Consider the following 24151-nt stretch of genomic DNA (forward strand, 5'->3'; position numbering starts at 1 on the left):
CTCTTTTCTCTTTTCTCTTTTCTCTTTTCTCTTTTCTCTTTTCTCTTTTCTCTTTTCTCTTTTCTCTTTTCTCTTTTCTCTTTTCTCTTTTCTCTTCTCTTTTCTCTTTTCTCTTTTCTCTTTTCTCTTTTTTCTTTTTCTCTCTTTCTTTTTCTCTCTTTCTTTTTCTTTTTTATTTTTTTAATATAAAAAATTATATTAATGAACCTTTTCACATTAACTATTGCTAATTTGCCTGTGGATTCTGTATGCTTCTGCTTTTTCAGTAATCATTTTTGTGGAACATGTGTTAGTAACACCATTAAATATTTTTTATAATATAAGCCAATAGCAATATCTTCCAAGCAACAAAATAAAAGAATGTAAGGGAAATGTACAGGCTTACACTATGTTAGAAGAATCTCTAATGCATTTAAAGTGGTGAAGGCTTAAAGAATATGCAGACTATAAATATTCACACAAACTTATAAATAATAAATACATTTTTCATTTGCCAGAGTTTGATGTAAGGCGTTTCCTGTGTACAGAAAGTGAGGAGTTAGTCTGGAAGAGTGAAGGTTTACCCTCAGATGACCTTTCAATAGAAAATGCTGTTGTTATCTTGCAGGTAAATTTGTTTCTGTATCTTGTCTTGRAAGTATTTCAGTTTCTACAAATTTCTATAACATGTCTTTCTGGAAATTTGAACTCCTTCATTTTTAAAAAAAATCTTTTGGCACTGTGAAACGCGTAAACGGGAACAAATACAGCATTTTTAACGTGCATGACTCTATATAGTTCCAAATAAAAGGGACAAAACAGTTTAAGAAAATATACATTTTTCTTTTTTTCTTTTCATCTCAAAGTCCTACAGAACAAATCTGTTATCAGTCTATTCAAATGTAAGGTGTGAATAACTGTGGACACTAATATAATCATCGGAAATTTATGCACAATAAATGTACACTTTGACCTTTCATTTTGAATTTCTTTTCTTTGTAAAAATGGAAAATGCTACATACAGATACCTTTCTAAATATCTATATTTTATATGTTAAAGGATCATCCCACTAGCTCTGTGATGGAGGATATAAGATGCCATTCAGTTAATGCCCAGTTTGAGTGACTGATGATTCTCGTAAATCAGTTCTAGCCTCTTCTCTAATTTAAATTTATCTTCCTTTATCATCTTGATATTCCATCTAGTTATTTCTCTCTTAGTTCTTCAATACATACTGCTCTATAGCCTCAGAAGTGCTTAGGTGCTATAATCAAATCTTCTTTTCATCTTTTTTCTTTAGTTAAACAGATTGAGCTCTTAAAAATCTCACTGTGAATGAAGAATTGTTTCCAAGCCCTTCCTAAGCTCTAATCATTCTGTACCTGTATAATATTTTTTAGCATCCTTTTAAAACCAGGATGGGAATTATATTTTACGAATGATGGTACAATTCTCAAATCTTTGTGCTTATCACCACTTGAAGCCTGGATATGTTCCATGGTTCCCTGTACTGCCACTGTTGCAGTTTGAGATGTGTAGTCATTCAGTTTGGAACAGTAGGACTCATAAATGGAATGTAAAAAGTAAAATATTCTTCTATTAAATTGAATCAGAGAATTGCTGAAAATGTATTTGTCTCATAAATGCACGTCAGTTGCTAGGAGCTCTCTTTTCAATTACAATATCACTGTCATCTGTCTGAATACTGTGTGTGTGACCATTTTATCAGTTCTGAGCCCTTACCTGATTGGTATATTAATTATTAAAGTCTCAGCATTTAGAATGCTGTCTATGGATTTATTTGCATTCTTTTGGCATAATGTGTCTTTATCTTACGTAACAAACTTCACTGAGAACTGTTATGGGAACCACACATTAAGGAAATGAGATTTTATTAAAATGGAAGCCTGCTTATCTCATTAGTATACATTGTAATAGGTGATGATGATATCACCGTACAAAATACTGTACATTGCAATTTTGGAATATAGATTTGTTTCTGATTATCATAATAATGCTGTTTGTATCTATATATATGTCTGCACAATATTTATATTACTTAATCTTTTTAAAATGCATTAAAGTGTAAAAATGAAAGTACTGTACCTTTGTCCAGTACAGGAGAAGGCTAGAAAAATAATACCTGTGCTTCTAAGTTTTAAATTTGTTGTGATTATAACGGTTTTATAGAGACTCCTGTTTTTAGAGAAGATATAGAACTACCTAACTTGAGTGGGCCAAACACCAGACACTTTAGTTTTTTACAAGATGAAATAGAAAATTTTCTCTGCTACTGTTGTTTGTTGTCATTTTGTTAATAGGCTGTACTGTTTTTTTTCAACAGTTTATATAAAACAAAAAGATATTTAAATGACTAAAATCTTAGTTTGGGGAAACAAAAGATTAAATTTCATTCTTAAACAGAAGATTTTAATAACTATAAGTATCTTTTTTTTCTAGAGCAAAGTTTGCCCATTTTTGATAGATCCTTCCTTCAGGGCTACAGAATGGCTGAAGACGCATTTGAAAGAATCACGTTTGGAAGTTATTAACCAGCAGGTCCAGTACTCATTCTTGGTCTTACTGTTCTGTTCTACCTGAGCACCTCTATGCAAACTTCAGAGAACAGTTTATTAAGAGATACGATCATGGTCACCAAAATGTGGTCATATTCCATGTACTGTATAATTTCTCACAGGATTCTAGATTTAAATGATTATATATTTCAACAAGTACTGAGATCCATTTTAACCATATATAAGATCACAGAATTGTACTCAAAGTGAGTGTGAATGAGCTGTATTGAAAAGATCGGTCTGCATTTTGCTTTACTGTTTTATTTTAAAAGTATGTGCTTATACAGTTCAAAAATTTGATCCTATATTTTTGAACATGGTACTGATAATTTGTTGACTCAACAATGAAGTAAGACTATTTGCAACTGGGATGTCAACATTTAGTACTACTTCTACAGTTTGCCTTTCTATGCTTCCCTCTCCAAGACAATCAATATTTTCTGAAGAGAGGGAGATACTAAAAGATTTTTAAATAGAGAGGTCTTTCATATTCTTGGTGGCAGTATGAACTGCTCCTATATCTCAGGAATCTATATATTCTTTTTTGATGTATTTTTTTCACAGTATTATATATTGTGAAAACATTAGATTGGGTTTCAGTTTGAGCATAAGACACTTAATCTTAATTGTGTACACGTAACTGTGGGTGTTGGCCTTGATTCAGTTGCACAAACATAGGCAGACATCTGGTACCATTTGAGGTTCCTTAGTGAATCTCACCTGGCCTTAAGCTGTTGSTTCAACAAAATGTGGGTCTCTCACAGATCGCTGACAACTTTGTGCGGATATTTTGGATACCCTAGGACGGTACTGGATACCTATGTCTGATCAACTGAATGCTCCCTCTGATAGCTGATTGGCTTGATTACTTTTTAGACTCTGTTGACTGAGTTGTCCAGGATCTCCATTGACTAGAAGGAAGCTGTCAAGGGGACGGGGACAAACGCTTTTCAGTTGTCCCATGTGACAGGACAAGAGGCAATGGGCAGAAATTGAAGCACAGGAAGTTCCGCCTGATCGTGAGGGGGAATTTCTTTACTGTGAGAGTGATGGAGCCCTGGCACAGGTTGCCCCAGAGAGGTTGTGGAGTCTCCTTCTCTAGAGATCTTCAAGGCCCGCCTAGATGCAATGCTRTCTAAYATGCTCTAGGTGACCCTGCTTGAGCAGGGATGTTGGACTAGGTGATCTCCAGAGGTCCCTTCCAACCTTACTGATTCTATGATTCTATAATTTAGACAACTGCAGGTAAAAACCTTCGTTTAGATATCTCAGTACCAATAGGTTTTGATTTAGCTTTGACACATAGCTAACTAGTGACATTTGTGATACACTAACTACCAAAACTTCCAGGTGGSCCTAACAGACATGACACAGGACTTGTGGTAGACCTTCATTCTTTTGGTGMAGCATTTGGAGACTAAGTATCTTAAATGGCTTCTCCGTATGTCAGTAGCTGAACAGAGCCCGTAGTATCAAACTTAAGTTAAATGCTAACCTGTGCTGAAGCCAAAAATGCCATATGGTGCTTGTAGTAGAACTGTTTATCTRTACTGATGATGCTTAGATTCAGACTGCAGGTGTTATGCCTTTCTGTTCATTGTTAAAAAGATTCAGTAACTTCAAGTTAAGTCATCAAGTTGTTAATAGTTAAAAATAGCAGGATCAAAGGATTTTTTTTTTTTTTTTGGTTACCCAGGACACAAACTTCCTAACTACTCTTGAGCTGGCAGTGAGATTTGGGAAAACACTTATTATACAGGAAGTGGATGGAGTGGAACCTGTCCTTTATCCTTTGTTAAGGAAAGATCTTGTTGCTGAAGGTAAATGACCAAGATCTTTACAAATRCTTACTGAAAGCATTTGTAGGTTAGATCTATATGCATTAAATAAAGCCTAATTCTTCTGGAAAGAAGAATATTGCTTAGGTTTCTGCTTTAATGCTAACCTGCTGCTAACATTTTAGGGCATGAAATACATTGCAGATATGTTCTTGTTTGTTAGGGGAGAAATATTGAAAGTATTTAAAGATATTTCAAGTTCARTTAAAATAGGGTGTTTTTTTTCAACTCGCAGTTTAAAGTTTAAGTTCATTTCTAGTGGTAATTTCAAACACATGCTTCTGCTTAGGACCTTGGGCCTTAAATAGACCAGAAGTTATATGACTGACAGTGCAGTTAGAAATTAGTGTTTTCAGATGTTAGTGTTGCTCTTTCATTTATTTGAAGACTAAAGAAAGCACAGAGATGTATTTCTGAGATGATTTTGCAGTGGAAGGGTCAATCAGTACCGTGGTGTAATTCAGTGAAAAGCAATCTCCCTACCAATGAAAGGAAATAAAAGCATCTATATATTTTACATTATCTCCATGAGAAACAGCTTTGGATTCAGTTGTTTTAAAAAGGCTGATGTGAAAACTATTAAAAGTTTAGCTAAGATAAATAATATCAATATCTTAGCATGAGTTATATTGCCTATTTTGGAGTTATACCTAAATAACTGGGTGGATGAGAAAAAAAAACAACAGTATGTGTCTTTAAATACCTTCCAAATTATTATAATTAAAATATACTTACATTATCCTAAATAATTGTATTTTTGCCTCAAACATTAGTTGCTCAGCATGTAGCACGGCTGGTACGTGTAATTTACAGTATGAACTTTGAGCACAGAAAATAGTTCAAGACCTCTTATTGCTGTCATTTTATCCAGTAAAATATTGCAATCTAATAGTATGCGAGGCAACAGTAAATCTTTAATCTTAAATACATAATAAAAATAAATTAAAATACTCTAGGTTTTCTTAAATACAGTTATTCCCTATATGGGACAGATTTGTATAGTAAAGAGAGATTTTTAGTTCAGCTATCAATCATTCTTCCATTATGGTTGTGCTTCCCTCTTTCTCCTCAGTAGAGGTGGAGAGTACCAACTGTTGGTGACTGTGGTGACTTCAAGGTTCAATAGGAGCCTAGGACATCCTTACTACTGTTTAATTTTACTAGCTTCTGCTGGACTTTGGGAAGCAGAGATACAGTATTACATGCATCTTGACTGATTTTACTGAAAGAATCAAATTAAGAGGTAAAGATGTCTGCACAACACTGGAAAAAGCAGATTAAATTAAAATACACTATTTCATTCAACGGATTTGCTCATAATACCTTAGGTGACCTCTTTGCTCTGCAAGTGCTAGGTATGTGCAAGTCTAACTAGGAAGCTGGTTTCTGAAAAGGGAGAAGTATTTGTTTTTTGAGTCTCTGTGGTCACTTCACTTGCAAGCACCCTCTTCTTCTGTTTGCCAAAATGTGGAAGTTGTAGTGGAGTAAGAGACCTCTCTTCATTATTTTGCTTGTGATGACTGTACATCTTTTCATTACTTGTTCAGAAAAATGTGAATTTATATACTGCAATAATTTTTCCCTTGTACAGCTTCCATTTTCTGTCTGACATTTTTACAGCATAGGCTAAAATTTATGTTGATATTTAGTACAGAGGCAAAACTGGTGGATGATTTTCATGTGTACCAGTGTTTTATCAAGAGATTTATAATTAGAACATTTTTGATTCTCTGCTTCTGGTGCTAAAAACCGAGAAGCACCTAACTGTGCCATCTCAAAAACATCTACGTAAAAGAAATTTGATTTCAAAACTATTCCTGTTATAATTCTATTCTTTTTTTCTTTTTTAGTATCAGAAGGAGAAAACTTTACTCTGGTCCCCTGGTTGTTAGAGTTTAATCTTTTTAATTGACACAACTAGAATGGAAATCTTCCGTGATGGAAGGAGGGTGATGAGAGACCATAAATATCATTTTGTTCTAGGACAGGCATATTGAAAAATGACCGTATGTTAGGGGTATATACATAGACTGAATCATGACAGCAGAAATTACGTGAATTGGTTCTTGCCTAATGTAACTGAAGTAAGATATTTACAATAAGAGTAATTTATGGAATATTTTCTAGTGAAAAATTTCTCTCTAAATCTAATAACTAGATATTCCAGCATCTTTATTTTTATAATGTATCTTTCTCCATGACAATATCATACAGAGTAACAGCTCTAGTAGAATTATTATTACTGTGCAGCAACATATTATTATACAGGAGCATCARCCTCCCACAGATTGTCTGAATCCCACTCAGAAAATACTAAGCCATCTTAGTCAATATATATTTACGGTTATTGTATTGGTAGAGTGATATAACCATGTGAAACAGGTAAATGGATGTATTTATGTTATGACAGGATTCTAATACAGCAAGAGGGTTCTCCAATGCATTTTCTGTGGTGTTTTGTCTCTTTTTCATTGTTGGAAGATATCAAAGATTCATTGGTATTGCKTTATGTCAAGTGTATTTTTTGTCATTTATGCTTTTTATATTGGATAAGGATAAGTGAACTAAGCTAGTCTATTAGATATTTTGTTGTTATCTAATTTTCTAACACTAGTACCATGCTATTTTTTTTTAACCTAAAAAATTAGATTAATGCAGGAATACTTATATTCCTTTTTAAAATTATAATTTATTTTTTCTTTATGAACAATTTATAAATAAGTTTAATAAAATTATTTTGTAATATTTTAAGATTATTACATATAAAATGTATTTTTTAAAGATAATTATAGGCTATTTGAATCAGAATAACTATCATTTATTATCATTATCATTTATTATTTACAGGACCTCGTTATGCTATACAAATAGGTGACAAAATGATAGATTATAATGAAGAGTTCCGTCTTTTTCTATCAACAAGGAACCCAAATCCCTACATTCCACCTGATGCTTCTTCTATTGTTACTGAAGTAAACTTTACCACAACAGGAAGTGGTTTAAGAGGACAGGTAGGTGTTTAGATAATAATGGTCTATGTATAGTGGACATTTATAGATAAATCCAGCTTCTGGCAGAAGCTGTATGGCCTGGTTTAGGTTAATAGTCATGAAGATATTTTCTAGAAYACAAATGTAAATGGTAAAATCAATACTGATTCTGAATTGAACTTTTAATTTTTGTTTTCATGCACTTTGGAAACAACTAGTAATTCTGAGAGATGTAACAAAATCTACTCATTCTGTAGGTAGTAAGGAAAATGGAAACTATTTCATTGACTTCAGTTGCAACAAATTATTCTCTAAGTTTCTGTTTTCTGTTCAAAGTGCATTTATGGCAGTGTGGAAATGTTACTATTATTGCTCTCCAGTAWTCCAGTCAGACAGTATTGCTCACTTGCAGGAGAAATGTAGTGAAATGAAAAGACTATATGTTTTACTTTCTTCAAAATGCTAGGAGCTTGGAGGTTTTATCTATAATATTTAGGAAACAATATGTAGAGTACAGATAGAAAAAATATGAAAATAAGGGAAAAGATATTTTTACTTGRTATAAAACAAGTCTTTTCCAAACTAACAGAGGCTTAGAATGGGAAGTAAATAACACACTAATAAAAATGTTAAGCTCAGATAGCCATATGATTTTCCGCCCTTCTTTGGAGATAGGGAAGCATCATACAATATTAGCAAATAAATTTACTCCCYTTTTAAGTGGAAATACAAGACAAAATGTATCAAATCACCAACTTTGCTTTCTTTTGTGTTTGTTTTCTTTCTGTTAGCCTGAGAGGGCTTTGACTTTTCATAGACTTGTTGGAAGGAACTTCACTGTCATTGTTTCCCAGTTTGTGCTTTCTATCTCCTACTTCTTTTTATATATTATGAAAATGCGTACATATACAAAGGCTACTAATAAAGTTTAAAATCCAGGTGGATTTCAAGCTGAGTTGAGAAGATGTAGGTCTCAGTATACACGCATTTGAATCAGGGTCTTTATTAAAGTAATGTAGTGCTTTTTGAGATGCCCCAGAGTATSTCAAGTTGGCTGCCAGCTGCTGTTCCACAAGGGCATGGGCCACTGTAGTTCCTGGGTTGTATTTTCCACTGTAAGGTATCCCAAATGTCTACACACATTTGAAAGACATTGAATGCCTGGTACAAAACCCTCAGAACTCTACTTTCAAATGTTAGACTATACACTGCTCTATAATTAATGAATATATATTATGAGATATTAACATGTTTTCCACCTTKTTAAACAATTTACTTATTTTAGCTTTTAGCTATAACTATTCAGCACGAAAAACCTGATTTGGAAGAACAGAAGACAAAGCTATTACAGCAAGAAGAAGACAAGAAGATACAATTAGCTAAACTTGAGGAATCTCTTTTGGAGGTAAAATAAATTTAACTTTGTTATATCTGTTAAGTCAATAAGATTTAATACTGTGTTTCAAAGGGGATGATGAAAGCCTTGAGAATAATGAGCTGTCAGAATTTTTGATCTGAGAAAATAAAAACGTTATTTACCCAGGSTTGTTGGAGACGTAAGAGAGAAAACGTGCACCTATCATGAACTTACAGTATTTCAATAGATTTAGTATTGCCAAAATTGAATATCTCAATTGTTGGGACAGGAGTTGTTTAATGAAATAAAAAGTTTAAAAAAGACTACCAGATAAATAACAGAATTATTAATCACTTAGTTTTTTAGAAAGTGCCGTAGTTGTAACTAGCCCTTTAAAAAGACTTAAGAAGTACAGCTAAATTGACTGTCCTTGCAAATATTGCTTATTAAAATGTTTTGATGGCATTAAATATTAAGCTAATGTAGTTAAAGGTTATATCTGTTAGGTAATTTCAGAAAGAAAGGTAATAGAGTAACAGTCTAATGTGTATCAAACTTACTTGATTTTCACTTTCAACTGAAGTCAATTGAAGCATTTGTCTTTACTAAAAGTTAGTAAAAATATTATATGACTGAATTATTCCAGCTTTTCCTATTTCTTACTAGATTAACTACCTATTTCCTATTTCTTATTAGATTAACTACCTATTTCTTATTAGATTAACTAAAGTGAAAGTGTTTGCACAGGGGAACCCAGGAAATGAAGGATAATCACAAGGATTTTGCAGGGGCTCTCTAATTGATAAACTGGAATACTTTTAATTGTGAATCATATAAGAGAGGTTGGAAGTTTTTGGAGAGAAGTTGAGTTTATATTGGCTGCGTACCAGAAGGTGTTACAGTTGATCTGTAACAAGTTACAGATGATGTCAAGTTAAACTGGTAGTTACATAGAAAAAACACCCACATCTGACATTTATATTTATCTTGGTAATGTTAGTGCATAAGAGTCTGATCATAGAAATCATTTCTCAGAAGTTTACTGAAAACTTATTGTTCAGAACTTAGCATTCTGGATTCTGAGAGTTTGTTGTCGGGTTGTTTTGTTTTCCAGCTTTCTTTAGTACACCTCATTTTGTGGACTAGCCATCTGTTTCCCTACTCTTTTGATCCATTCAGTGCTTCAGAAATATGTGGAGACTAGAAAGAAGGACAGCTCCCAAAATGGTTACTCTACAGTATTTTTTGACTGTAATTTTATAAGTATTTTTTTTACAGACTCTTGCAACATCACAAGGCAATATACTAGAAAATAAGGATCTGATTGAATCTTTGAATCAGACTAAAGCAAGTAGTGCACTCATCCAAGAATCACTTGCTGAATCTCACAGACTTCAGAGTTTTCTTGATCAGGTAAAAAAAAAAAAAAACTGTGATCTTGTATTGCTGCTAGTCTCCTACTAAAAAATAGACACTCTCTGTGTTTATTACTAAATAACCTAGTAAAAAGAGTAATAAAATCTTTTTTCTGAATAAATTGGTTCTTGATTAATTTGCCCAAGTTATATTTTCAGTTATTATGCTGATGCTTTGCTTTGGATTTAGCATGAAAATGAGATTGCTCATGTCTGATTTTCAAAGTTGGACAAGTAAGTGGAGAAATCTTCGCTTCACTGAATTAATGGAACTTCTGAAACATCAATGAAACAAAAATTTTGTCCCAGTTACAGACTTATAAGATTACTAACATGAGAAATTCTTCCTTTAAAGCAAGGGATATTTGACATATGCAAGTACAGTAAACATTTTCAGTAATTAAATTCTGTTGTTTTTTATGTGCTGAATATCTACACATTTAAAGAAGTCTGTCTGTCTGAATTTCCCCAAGGTCTTATTGGAATATAGTGAGGTTTGATTTGTTTTATTTGTACTTTCTGCTGTTGCAAATAATATGGCTGACTTTCAAGGCTCATATGGACATTCTTATTTCATAAATCCCTCGCTAGTGCAAAAGATTAAAGCATTGATTATGCTATTCCTTTACCTTGCTGACTTTTGGTACACATAGATTTTTGCATTTTGTTCCTATCTGTTAAATTTTAAATTTGCTATTGAGTTTGGGGAAAAGTTCTGTGGTGGTAACAAGCCTCACTCACACAAGAAGTCCTTTCCAAAATATTCTTAATATCTTAAAGAATTTTTTACTAAAAAAACCCTTTTTCTAAAAATAATATTTTTCTTTTACTAAAAATAATAAAGGCAGTGTCATTGTCCCTCTCTTTGAAGATTGTGAAAGGATTCTGTTTCCTAAAGCAGTGCATTAATCTAATTTTTTTTTTGGTAGATTGAATAAATATGCAATAACCAGTAGGTGGCAGTAACATACTGTTTTTGATTATTGTTTCATTTTATCCACAGGAGCGGGATGCCTATCTCCCTTTAGCTGAGAGTGCAAGCAAGATGTACTTTATTATTTCTGACTTGTCCAAAATTAATAATATGTACCGTTTTAGTTTGGCGGCTTTCCTACGGCTTTTCCAAAGGGCTCTGCAAAATGAGCAGGTATTTGATTTTTCTGCTGCATTCACAACTTCAAGAAAGGGAAATCTCCTTTGATTTTTAGAATTTAGTTGTTGCTGTGGGCATTTTTACAGAATAATATATAAAAAGTAGTGATCCTGAACTATTGTGAGTTAGATATTAAGAATATACAAAATGCAATTGTTTATATTATTTACATTACGTATGAGTTATAAAATTGCTGCACCATCTAGGAACTAATCAATTCCTATTTGTAATTTCAGGCTTTTTAATTTTATTTAAGATTAGAAAAACCAAGGTTGACTATAACTTCAGTTTATTTAAATAAAACCATCAGTAATAAGCTAATCTGTAAATAAAGCTGATTATGTCAACAAGAGGTAAAATAAGAAAAATACATGATTTAGTTATTTGAGTGAAGATCCAAACTTTTATCTATTTTTCTTATACAGCATATATGCACGTTGTGTTCTTGTCCTTTTTACTCTTTTGTATTCTAATGATCAGTATATTCTTCTTGATGAAATACAGTTTTGATTTTATCTTGCATCACCTTGCTCTTCAGAAGTAAAAATTCACACTAAATGACTTTAAAAGTACTCCACCAACCTTTCATCACATCGCTTGGATTACTGTAATCCCCTTATTTTTTGGTATCCATACTTACAGCTTTCCTTCAATTCTAGTCATTACCAGGAGCATGGTTCTGACTACATAAACATGCACTCTTTAAAGTCCTTCACCTGTTCTTTTCCTTTCCACAACATAAGATACTAACTTCTTATTTTGACTTTCATACCCTCTCATGATTTCTTTCCGTCATGCCTATTGTGTTATCCAGTTTAAAGATCAACTTCTGCCTGCACTAGTCTTGTTAACTTCTTTGTTTTCTTCTTTTTTTTTATGCTTTTCTGTCCACTTTTGCATTTTTCCCAAACTGTCTTTTAAGCATTGGAAAGGTGTTAATCAAGACAGTCAGTCTGTGAATCCAAATTACTCTTATTTATAAACGCATGTCTTCAAATTCCAGCAAGACAAAAAGGAATTTATTGCTGATAAATCTCGTACTTTTTGTTACCCCCTTTTCCCCATTCTTTCTTCTCTTATCYTATCTTTCTTTTGGTTTTCTTCTGCTTTTATAACTAGTCTTTTAATCTGTAACCTTTGTAGGAAACAGTATATTTACTGTTTTTTACAGTGACTAGTTCAGTGGGGTGAAATTTGGCTGAAAGTGTAGTAACTACACTTAATACACCTGTTCAATAATATTAAATGTAATAATGCAGTATATAGGGAACTTTTACCAAGTGAAAACTGTKAAAGGCCAAGGATTTAATAAATTTGGAGAAGGAGCTGTTACCTCATTTGGTATATGCTTTCCTCTCACATCCTCTATATGTATACCTCCAGGAGAGAAATAAAGCATATGATGGGGCAGCATGCAGAAATGTATATTGTTACATATTTTGATGCATTTTTTTGTTCTGCAGGCATACAAACCTCCATTCCCTCACTGTGCTCCAGGAAAAAAAGCCTCTATATTGTTTGTTCAGTCTAATTTCTGTAACTTTTGGAACATTCAAAGAAGGCATGGGTAGTATACAGTTATTTTAGATTCCATTAAGTCTTTTAGATTCAGTATGTTTTTAAAAAACATAATATTCAAGGTCAAAACATTTATTTCTTAATTGGGAGCTGCAGGTGAGCTTAGTGCCACACAGAGTCCAAGTTTTGTGTCATTCTAGTAATTTTCATTAAAAATGAACAAATGAAAAAAGATRCATAAAATGATTTTTTATTGCAGATGATTTTTAAATTCAAACTTTATTTTTAGAATTCAGGTAATACTGAAGAAAGAATCAAGTCCCTTATTGACTCATTGAAGCATATGGTCTATGAATACGTTTGTCGTTGCTTGTTCAAGGTAAGATTCTATTTTTCCTAACTTTTATATGGATCTGAAACTATTCTTTCAACAAACAAGACTTGGTCTACTTAAGATAAGCAATATTGTCACAGTACATATATAATACATGCAAAAAAATTACAAGTGCAATAATTAAATATGTAAAAGTGAGTATTGAAAATTAAGGTATGACAGATTAAGATTGTTTGTGCACATTTTTCTGCAGTGCAATTTTTTAATTTATTCTCAGTTTAGATCTATCTCTGCTTGACCTCTGGCTCCTCATCTCTGTCTCATTCTGGTTATTTAGCATGTCCAAGGTTTCTCAGTCTTCTGAGCAGTCTTCAGTCTTCATACTTTGCAATACAGTTTTGTGATCAAAAGAGTTAATAAACTAAAATTATTTAAAAATCAACCTACTTTATATATACATATCCATATAGGTACAGATGATCCCAAGTGATTGAGTGACTGCCGTCACACGTTCAAGAAGTTTGGAGATTCCAGAACTAGTTAATAGGTAGTATTGGATTAAAAAAAAAAAAAGAAAAAGAAAAAAAAGAAAAAAGTCAGTCCACACCACTTCTTTAAGACTTGCCATTTTTTTTCTAAGTATCTCCTGGTTCAGGCCATTGGTCAGGTTTCATAAGCTTTCTAGGTCTTTTACTTCTAGGACTGGCTCATAACTTGAGATAACCATCATAAGCTTATTATGTATGAGTTGTAATGTGAAARTGAGTGATTTCAGGTGGAACCCCTCCAGAAATACATCTTAAAGTGAGTGTGGCCCAGATGAGTCAAGTTATGTATAGCCTCCTCGTAGTTCCTAAGATCAGTTATCTCAAGGGCTATGTAAATTAGGAAGGATATGGTATCTAGATGGTCCTTCACAAGTATTTACTTGTGTCCATCTATCCTGGAATGTAGTCACCAGGTAATACTACAAGAACAGATGCAATTGAAGTTAGTTTTACTGTACATGACAAAACCTACCAAAGACGTTGAACGTCTTTAATGTTCTCTCTCCATATTTCTGTTCTATGTTGTGTTTTCATGCTTATCCCAGAAAATACCTCCTCTTTTATGATAGAAAATCACCACAGAAATATGTACTTGGAGTTGGAATATGTTTATAATTGGACTGTAGGAGTGATTTTGTAAAATTATGTTTGTATGCAGAAGATCATACAATTATAGAATAATATGATTTGGAAAGATTCTAAGGATTCTCTGGATGTTATCTGACACTAACCTTACTCAAAGCAAGGGCAATTCTAAAGTTAGATCCAACTTTGAATTTAGATGAAATTGCTCAGTACTATATCCAGTGGAGTTATAAATATCKCCAAGGATGGAGATTCCGTAGGCAATCTACTCTAATGCTTCAGTAATTTCACTGGGACTAATTTTTTTCCTAATATTCAGTTTGACTTTCCCATAGTGCAACTTGTGCCTATTGCCTCTTGTTCTTTCACTGTGCTTCTACAAGGAGAGTCTGGCTCTATCTTTTCTGTAACTACCTGCTAGATAGTTGTAGAAAGCTACAGGGTCTGCCCTTGACTTCTCTTCTTTAGGCAGAGCAAACYTACGTCTCTCAGCATGTGATCATACATCGTATGCTCCAGCCCCCAGTAATCTTGGTGGCCTACTCCAGAGTGTCTATCTGTCTTCAACTGGGAATCCCAGATCTGAGCATAGTACTGTAGATGCAATCCTGAAAGTTCTGAACAGAGGGGAAAAATTACTTCCCTCATCATGCCGTCTACCGTCTTCTTAATGCAGTCCACTTTGTAGTTGGGCTTCATCACTGCAAAAGAGCACTGTTGAATCCTGTCCAATTTACTGTTCATCAGGACCCCCAAGTCCTCTTCCACTAAGCTACTTTCTACATGGGGCTATTCTCGGCATTTGCCTTTGTTGTACTTCAGAAGGTTTCTCTTGGTCTATTTTTTCAACCTATTGAGGTCCTCTGGGTAGCCAGTGTATCTGTGCCTCCCCCAGTTTTGTTTTCTTTGTATATTTGCGAAGAGTGCATTCTGTTCCTGTCAATGAAAATGTTCAACAGTATTGCCCCAACGACTGACCTTTGGGTAATGCCAGTCATAACTGGTCATCAGTTGAACCTTGGTCCGTTGTTCACAATCTGTTGAGCCTGGTGGACTAGCTAATTTTCTGCCTATTTTGTAGCCCATAGCACTTCAAATTGTTTAGAAGTCTACTATGGGAGACTATGCTGAAAGCCTTGCTAAAGTTAAGATAAAATTACACTCACTGTTCTCTTCTTGACCAAAGAGCCAGTCATCTCATTGTAGAAGGYATTCAGGTTAGACAGTCATGATTTCGTCTTGGTAATTCCATTCTGGACATTTGCTATTGCTTTCTTGTTTTTCATGTGCCAGAATATGGTTGTTGGAGCAGTCAGGGCTTGGAGCAGTGAGGACCAGATGCTCTACAAGGGAAAGTAGGGAGCAGAGCATGATAGTAAGGTAGACGTCAGTAGTGACCTCACCAACAAGAAGCTGGGAAGAGGAACAGCAAGTTTGGGTCAGGATCAGGACCAGACACAGGGGTCAGGGTCAGACACAGTCCAGGGATCACTCAGAAAGTCCTTGGTGATGCACAGGTCCAAGGCCAAGCCAGGAAGCCAAGCCAATAAGTCCAGGTCAGAGTCAGAATTGTGGAGGTACAAGGCCAGGTGCAAATACAGCTGTTACACAGCTGTGATGTAGCACGGTTGGGAGTCAATGGTAAAGTTTGAATTAAAAGCTCCCAAGGAAAAGGAGGAGCAGGTCYTCGCTTCCAGCTCTTTCCTCTGAAGTAACAGACTTTGGATGCAGTTAACTAAACTCTTTTAATTTAGCCAACTAAAATCCTAGAAGGAYGATGTGCTCTGAGCCTGGCAATGGCTTCCAGAATTTTCTCCATAGCCTTCACAGAGACTGGGATTAGGCTTCTGAACTTGTGCCTAGCTTGATCATCTACTATGAAATGTTCCATCCCCTAGACTCAGCCACTAGGCTCAGGGATCTGGGGGGCCTGACAGCAGACCTTACTATTCTTCTTCATCAAGGCAATGAAAGTATGTTATATATGTAGGACTCCCAAGGTTTGTTCTGCARTTAAAAGTTTGAAGTCACCACTGGACATTGATCAGTAAGTAATGGATAGAATTTCACAGAATTAGTCATACTRTCACAGTTGCAGTGAAAACCAAGATTTTTATTTTAATAAAAATTGTGAGTTTTCAACAATCAAATAAGGTTAAACTGTATGTGCCAGAATCTGTTTCATTTCTTACTCTTGCTGTCATGTTAATCGACATTATTATGATACTAGCAGACTTTCTACTAGAGTGCATCTTTGGATCCAGGATAGCAGTGTTTCTAGATTGTCTCTAGATCCCTTGTGGGATCTGTGTTCTAAGTGTTAACCAGGGATAAATATGTGAATTCATTTTGATTTTGGTGGCAGAGCCATCAGAGCTTGAGAATGATCTTTCTTATACAGTAACCTGTGGGATGGGCTTATAGCTGATAAGAGACTTGGGAATTGCCAGGTTCAAACTCTTACCATTTCATTTTAAGGATTCCATGGAGAAAATAGATGCTCTTGAACTAAGGACAATGAAACTTTTATTTTGAGATACACAAAAGATGTGTATGTGGGAAGCCACACTATGGTAAATTCAGGCAATTTTTTCTATTTGAAGCCAAGTACAAAATTAATTTCTACAAGAGTGCAGGAGTGTTGAGTTCATCAGCTGCCTGAGGTGCCTAAACTTTGCAGATTTAACATAGTGCCATGCAATATATATGAATATATAAATACACTTTTTCTTATTTTTTTTCAGGCTGACCAGCTAATGTTTGCTTTACATTTTGTACGAGGAATGCACCCTGAACTCTTTCAAGAGAATGTAAGTGCTGGAGAAGAAAATTCCCCAAGAGATTTAGTTAAACTTAACGTGAAAAGTAAATAATTAGATGAAAAGTCTTTTTCAGTAAAAATAGGATCCAAGATTTATATGCTWGTATTTCTCTATGGTAGTTACTTTTACAAATATTTTGGATGTTAAAATTATATTTTCACTTCAAAGTGAAGATTACCATGAGAAAGTTGGGTAAAAGGTTGCTTTTCAAATAGGAATCTGAAAAAGATACTTATGTGATCTGGCTTTCCATTGGGCCAGACCACGTAATCTTTTTATGGAGGACTCTTGCAGCTCGTCCCACTGGTAAGCGTTTGATTCTGCAAGTGGATTCTGTCCACTTTTGTAGACATTCAAGGCAAAGAATATTTCTGGAGGATAAAGTGATGAGGTTATCTTTTGTGCATTTCATCCAGTGCTTCCTCAGTGCTTAATACTGAAGAAATCCTTGGACCAGTGACCAGACAGCATCCTTTTTGAATGTTTTTTTCCCGGGCCACATAAATACTACATTCTTTGTATATAGCAGCCTATCTTTGACTGGAATGGTGGTCTCATTCTGGTATGTTTTATATTTTGGACAGTAGCCTATTATGTGTTTTGTATAGATTCAAACCTCATTTAGTAGAAAATAGCTGTCCCTTCCATTTTCAGGGAAGTCTTGTATTATTAGCTTATTCATAAAAAGAAAGGAAATGCCGCTTGACATTTTTATTTGACATTGGTCCGAATAAACCCTAATCTGAAAATTTCGAATTTATAGGGAATTTAGCTGTGTTCAGAGGCTACCTTACTCACAACAAAACTGCAGCAGAGCTTAGGTACTGCTAATTCTTATTTCCATAGTACAGTGCACTTCTTAGTAATAGCATGCTCCTCTCTTTGGGTGTTAGATAACACTTCTGCTGTCTCCAGTAAGATGGTGCTTTTGGGGTGGTGAGCAGTCAGAATTGGTAACTAAGATAAAATTAATCTGAACAATTTACCCTAGACTGTCTTATTGGAAACAGAAAAAAAAAAAAAAAAAAAAGACACTTCAAGGAAGCAATTAATTTCATCATAAATGAGTTTTATAAAATAGGTCAGATGATTATTCCCTAAAATTGCTTACTTCTTTCCATTATTTTTACAGGTAATCCAGATTAACTGGGTCAGATATAGAGGCCAATGTTTTAGTTGTCTACAATATAATGAAATTAATTCTATAAATTCTGCTTACAGTGGAACATGTGTACAACTGACTCAATGCAATCGCTTATATGGCTGATTAGTGCAAGTCAAGATACCTTTGAGTATCCAAAATACCAACACGAGATGGAGAGATACAGCCTACAGGATACTCATAATTTTTTGTAATAGAAGCTGAGGGCCAGGAGGGATATCAAATGGCAGTACATGTCAACTTGTTTGAATAGAGCCCAGTGTAGTGAAGAAATTAAAAATCTGAAGGAAGCAGTGGAACTTGAAGGATATGGGATTAATGTAAAAGATTTAAGAAAGGTTAGTTGTATTATGGTATTAATGCAGTGTGGTTTTATGGCAGACATATGGATTGACTAAGTGAAATCCCTTTCTGCAATGAAGCTGCTTGATAAAGATAACTCAAATTAATCTCATTGATAGAGACACACACAGGCTAGTCTTCATTACTAGAACTTAACTTACATGTATTACTTCTTTCCAGCTTCTGAAAGTATCCTGTGTTTGCATCAGCTGTTAGAGTTCTTAACCAGCTCAACCTAGGTTACATCTGATGCATATTCCTGCAATATCTGAATAGTCAAGAATTAAAACAAACAAAAAAAATCAATATTTCTCCTCTCTAAAATAGAAATTAGTTTAATTAGATCATTGGGAAAAGAGGGCTTGTACAACTTGTGTATTGAGGGAAATGAGGTAGTTATTCTTTTAAAGCTGTATCTTTTATGACTTTCAACATGGTGAGATGAGAAGTCACTTACTATGCTGCTAAAGAATTTTGTAGAAGTCCTTACTGCATTTTTTCATAGTGATTGAAAATTTTATGATAAAACTTCAATGTACCTGTTGTAGAATGCCTTGACTCTTAGTAGAGAAATTCTTTCTGAATCGTGTAGATTTTTGATGTAGCTATATCTGTATATATTCTACCCTTGCTATTCTTCATACAAATATTACTCAGTTTCTGGTTTTAGAGCTAGAGAGCCTTCATTCATTTTTCTGTACTTGAGCATTTGTTTATAATTGGAAGAGAATTTTCAGTTCATAATTGAAAGAATTGTTTCAAGACTCAATTAGACTGATGGGTGCAAAAAACTCTAYGGTCTGCATCACAGTAGTAATAACTGATCGACTTTTTTCTTTTGGAAAGTTACTATTACCTTTAACAATAAAGACTTTTCAAAATTATTTTTATATCTAGAGTTAATGATAATGATTATRTAAAAATTCTGTCTCATTAAATTTTTTTTATATATTTCTTGCTATCTCCAAATAAAGTATTATGTCATTTTTGCRTGTTTTAAAGTGCTTGCCTAAACTTTCTTAAATGATTAAAAGCTTTCTTCCTGGATATATATACCAAGTCTAAAAGATTTAATCTTTATTATCTTTAACATAAATGTCACCTGCCTTAATGAAACCAAAGTATTCATAATATCAATCTTTTATAGTAAATATTCCTTCTGTTCTAGTAATTGCATCTTTTGCCTATGTCCTTGCCAGCCAAGTATATTACTTCTTGCTAGTCTCTTGGTGGAAGCTGAGTGGAAGCTGTGGCTATTGAGAAAAGATGGGGTTTTTCTTTTTATCTCTTTTCTTGTAAAGTATTCCAATCATTTAGTTTGGATTCTGCAAAAGTAATTACATATTGTTAATATTACTTAGTGTTTAAAAAATGTCTTAAAACTCTTCGAATCTAGACTTTACTTTGCTTATCCTCTGAATTCCTTTTGTTTTGCCTATGTATTATTATATGTTAATCTTTGTTCTTTAAGATGTCCTGTGGCTTCTCTGAGTTGTTTGTTTATTCCTCCTAGGAATGGGACACTTTTACAGGTGTGATCATTGGAGATACCRTAAGAAAATCAGTAAGCTACATTTATTTGTTTATATTGAAACAAGGAGCAGATTAATTAAATACTGAAAGGTTGTGTTTTCATTAGTTCTATATTGTTTTATTAACTGTACTCATACAGTAAGGGAATAAATAACTTTTTACAAAGTAATATAAATATTTTTAAATTTTTTGAACATGCTGACTCATTTTCTAATTTTCTTAACTTATTGCCTTTGCTGCTTCTTTATTGCTATTAATGGGATTGCAATATATGTTTTCAGCTGTAAATTTAACAGCGTTTTAAAGCCCTCTTATATAATTAAAATCAGCATTTCCAAATCCCTCTTTCTCCAGTCATGTATGAGTTATACTTTGTAGGGATTGATGAGATTATCCACCRTTTCCAAACTTTGTCGTGCCTTTTTCCTCAGCCTCAGGGTTCTGCATCTGGAGAGATATTTATTTTCTTAGGTGACAAAGAATACCTGAAATATTAGGAATTATTACAAAGGAAGATGCCACAGTATGACTCAACAGTGTATCCTGTCATCTAATCCTACTCCTCTCCAAAAAGATAGAGCAGAACTAGAAACGATTAAAAAGAAAAAAAGATAAAAAAGATGACAAGTCCACTGATATCCAGTTGAGTTATAAAGATTGTGTACAGTTGAATTCTATATGTTCACATGGAGACACAAAACCTGTAGGGTCATCTAAAGGCTAGAGAATCTGGGTGTTTGAGAGTGTTTTTTATCAGCCAGCTGCCTATGTTAAAAAAAAAAAAAAAAAAAAAAAAGAGTAACTCATTCTGCTTTAAGTGACTTGCCATTGTTGGTATCAGAGATGTTCTTGTAAACCAGGCGCTTACACTGCTAGTTGTGTTGTACCACTGGATATATAAGATACTCTGATACATATTTGAGGCAAGCTAAATGTAAAATGTAATCAGGAATAATGAAAACTGTAGCAAAGCCATGGAAATGGGCTAGCTTGACATTGAAAGAAAGGAGATGAGTAACGTAAGAGGCAAAGACTGAGCTGTGTTGTCCATCCTCAGAATTCCTTCCATTCCTGACATCCAAGAAGCAGAAACATAGAGCTCTGGCCAAACTTTGCCAGTGCAGAGGTGTCTAGGAGTGATGCTTTGTCTGCTCGATTATCCAGAACTGCCTTTTGTGTGAAGAAGCTGTTCATGACTATGAACGTGTGCAATGAAGTAAATTTTGAAGTCAGTTGCTCAGAGTGCATAKGCAAATAGCCAATCATTTGAATCACTTGTTTTTAATAGAAAAGAAATCTACTTCTAGTGTGAATGTGACATACAGATACTCTAAATGGTAAAATATTTTAAGGCTCAAGTAATTAAGCAAATGTTGATGGGAACAATGTATTTCAGATTTAAATTTTTGGTAGCTTTYGTTCTGTTATGACATTTATTCATTCTATAAAAGAACTCTTGAGAAATTCCCATAAAGATTTTTATTAGTTTCCCTGTTTTTTGCAATCTAACTATAGAACACAATGTTAATTTCAGTTTCAGTAAAATTTGCATAACTTATGCATATAATGTATAACTTACTTTAACAAGGATTCACAAAGAAGTATTCGCGACCAGCTTCCCTCTTGGATTGAGCAAGAGCGAGCCTGGGCAGTAGCATCTTTGAAGGTACAGACCACATGATGGTTTGAATTTAGCTTGAAAGGTCTTTGAATTTAACAGATAATAATTCAGATTTGAAAACTCAAATATGTATTTATCAAATTAAAGTGTTTTGTTATTTTATTTATTATATCTCCAAGAAACCTAGTATGTACCTACTTGAAAAAATACCAACTTGTTATTTTTATTTCATCTCAGTTTCTTTTTTTGTGGATTTTTACCCCATATAACAATATATTTTATACATATAACAATGTATTTTAATGCATGTGAATCAACCTGTTAATTTACTAAAGTTTAGAAAATTTTTAAGCCTGTTCAAAGTATTGTGACTTCTATAGATAGAAAAATATACAGAGATAAAAATTGCAGAGAATGTYTAAGTTGCAGGTTTCTATTGTGTAGTGTTTCTTCACAAACTAATTTGCATTGAATTAAATGCCATAGATGGTTAATTGGAAACTAGTTTTCTAATTATCAGATTTCCATGCCTTACTTAGAGACATTTCAAAGTTTGAAATTAGCTCTACTGACTTCATACTAAAACTAACCAATGTTATTTTTTTTTTGTTTGTTTTAAATCATCCTGCAACAATCTGTGTTGGAAGTCCGCTGATCTGAGCAGAACTAAGTGAAAATACAAAATTCTGTCTTAGGCTTTTTGCCTCCTGCAAATACCTCAGCAGCAATAAGGAGGAGCCTTGCTCTTGGGCAAGGACTTGTGCTGTTAAACCTAGAGATCATTATTGTTCATTTCTCTTTACTAGGATCAAAAACAATTGTAATAATGGTGTAACACGCATAGTTGTTAGGGATAAAAAAGAAATGAGCAACTGGGCCAATTAATACTATGTACAGAGAGAAAAAACACAGTYGTGATTGAAAGAAGAGAGCCTAAAGTTTTAAACAAAGAGCTTAGAAGTTTAAAAACAAAAGTACAGAGAAAATAAAGATTTAGCATTCGTCTAATAGAATAGGAAAATAGACAATTTTAAATCCTGCACTTTGTTCTTTAATTCTGATGATCAATTTTAGTAAAGAATTAAATAGTATGTATAAGTGTTTCCATGATTACAGTCATAGTCATGTTTGTCAATTGCTTAAATCATTCTATGTCCAAATTGCTGTTCTTTGTTATTAAATATATACTATATGCTTTGTAGATTTCTCTCCCARATCTCTATCGGACACTTTGTTTTGAAGATGAAGATACGTGGCGTGCTTTTTCTCAGAGCTCTGTGTGTGAACAAGACTTTCCATCTTCTGTTGTCAACAGAATTTCTTTATTTCAGCAGGTAGTATTTTTATATTAAATTATTTTAAAATAGTTATGATTTCATCATTAAAAATTGAAATAAATTTTACATCCCAACAGTTTAGGCTTCAGACTGGTTGAATTTTAAGCAGTGATARTATCTACATTGTCTTATAGCTCAAATAGCTTATTTAATTTTTTTTTCTGCAATATAAGTTTAGTTCTCTCTTATCTGAGTCCTTTTTTTATGTTGGTGTATTGGCTGCAACTTAGCATACCTTTCCAGATAACAAGCTTCTTATTAATATTAACAGATTTAATTTTATGAATAGAAATTAAAATTCTTTATGGTTGCTTTGTTACTGCTGAATATCTTTGCTTGTTGAGCATAATTAATTTAGATTATCRTTAAATGCACATATTATGTGCAATATGTGCTAATGTGCAATAAATGCACATAAGCTTAGAATCTGCCTGAACACTGCTTTTTCAAATCTAAGTCATGAAATACTGTTCTTTCTGAAAGCTTAGTGATTAAAAAACTCCCTAAAATACTGAAGAGAAAGGTTCCTTCTTCCAGCCAGGGATCGTTCTCTTTGGAAGAGAAAAATCTCGTCCCTCGTGTGTTTATGGAGGAAAGGTTGTTTTGACTTACCTTCAAAAGGTGTTGTGATCTTCACTTGAAGCAGCTTCAAATTAGAGTAATGCTGCCCATATCCAAATAATGGACGGGGCTTAAGACCATGTGGTTTTCATGGTGATTAGCTCTAGGGTCTCTCTGTCTCTCTATTCTGCAGCTTGTGTGTGTGTGTTGGGGGGAGCGGGGAAGAAGAATTTCTGAAATATCATGCACAGAAATTAGGAATAAGCCATTTTGCCAAGGAGTGATCTGAATCATATTTAATTTGATGAAATGCAGAACAGCAACTCATAACATTTGCAGTGTGTCATCATCAAAATTTTTATGTGTTTATGGGAAAATAAATAAATCTGAATAAATGTGAAAGTAAATCTGAATCACCAGCATGTTATGTGCCTAGTTCATTGCATAGAAAGTATGTTTGCCTTGATAAAAGTATACTG

General features: G+C 33.7%; 1 protein-coding gene across 1 annotated transcript in view; it reads left to right on the forward strand.

Annotated features, from left to right (window-relative positions):
- Window positions 1-24151, forward strand: part of DYNC2H1 (dynein cytoplasmic 2 heavy chain 1) — a 170341-nt gene that overhangs the window by 59256 nt on the left and 86934 nt on the right. The window contains exons 63-74 of the mRNA XM_085309033.1: window positions 498-607; window positions 2441-2539; window positions 4253-4376; window positions 7242-7405; window positions 8670-8789; window positions 10020-10154; window positions 11160-11303; window positions 13117-13206; window positions 17039-17104; window positions 20134-20184; window positions 21742-21819; window positions 22977-23108. Coding sequence (XP_085165159.1) covers window positions 498-607; window positions 2441-2539; window positions 4253-4376; window positions 7242-7405; window positions 8670-8789; window positions 10020-10154; window positions 11160-11303; window positions 13117-13206; window positions 17039-17104; window positions 20134-20184; window positions 21742-21819; window positions 22977-23108 — 1313 coding nt within the window. The remainder of the gene's footprint in view (window positions 1-497; window positions 608-2440; window positions 2540-4252; window positions 4377-7241; window positions 7406-8669; window positions 8790-10019; window positions 10155-11159; window positions 11304-13116; window positions 13207-17038; window positions 17105-20133; window positions 20185-21741; window positions 21820-22976; window positions 23109-24151) is intronic.

This window comes from Rhea americana, unplaced genomic scaffold, assembly GCF_003343005.1.
Source record: "Rhea americana isolate MKP2758 unplaced genomic scaffold, rheAme1 scaffold_29, whole genome shotgun sequence".
In the NCBI taxonomy this organism is placed as follows: Eukaryota; Metazoa; Chordata; class Aves; order Rheiformes; family Rheidae; genus Rhea; species Rhea americana.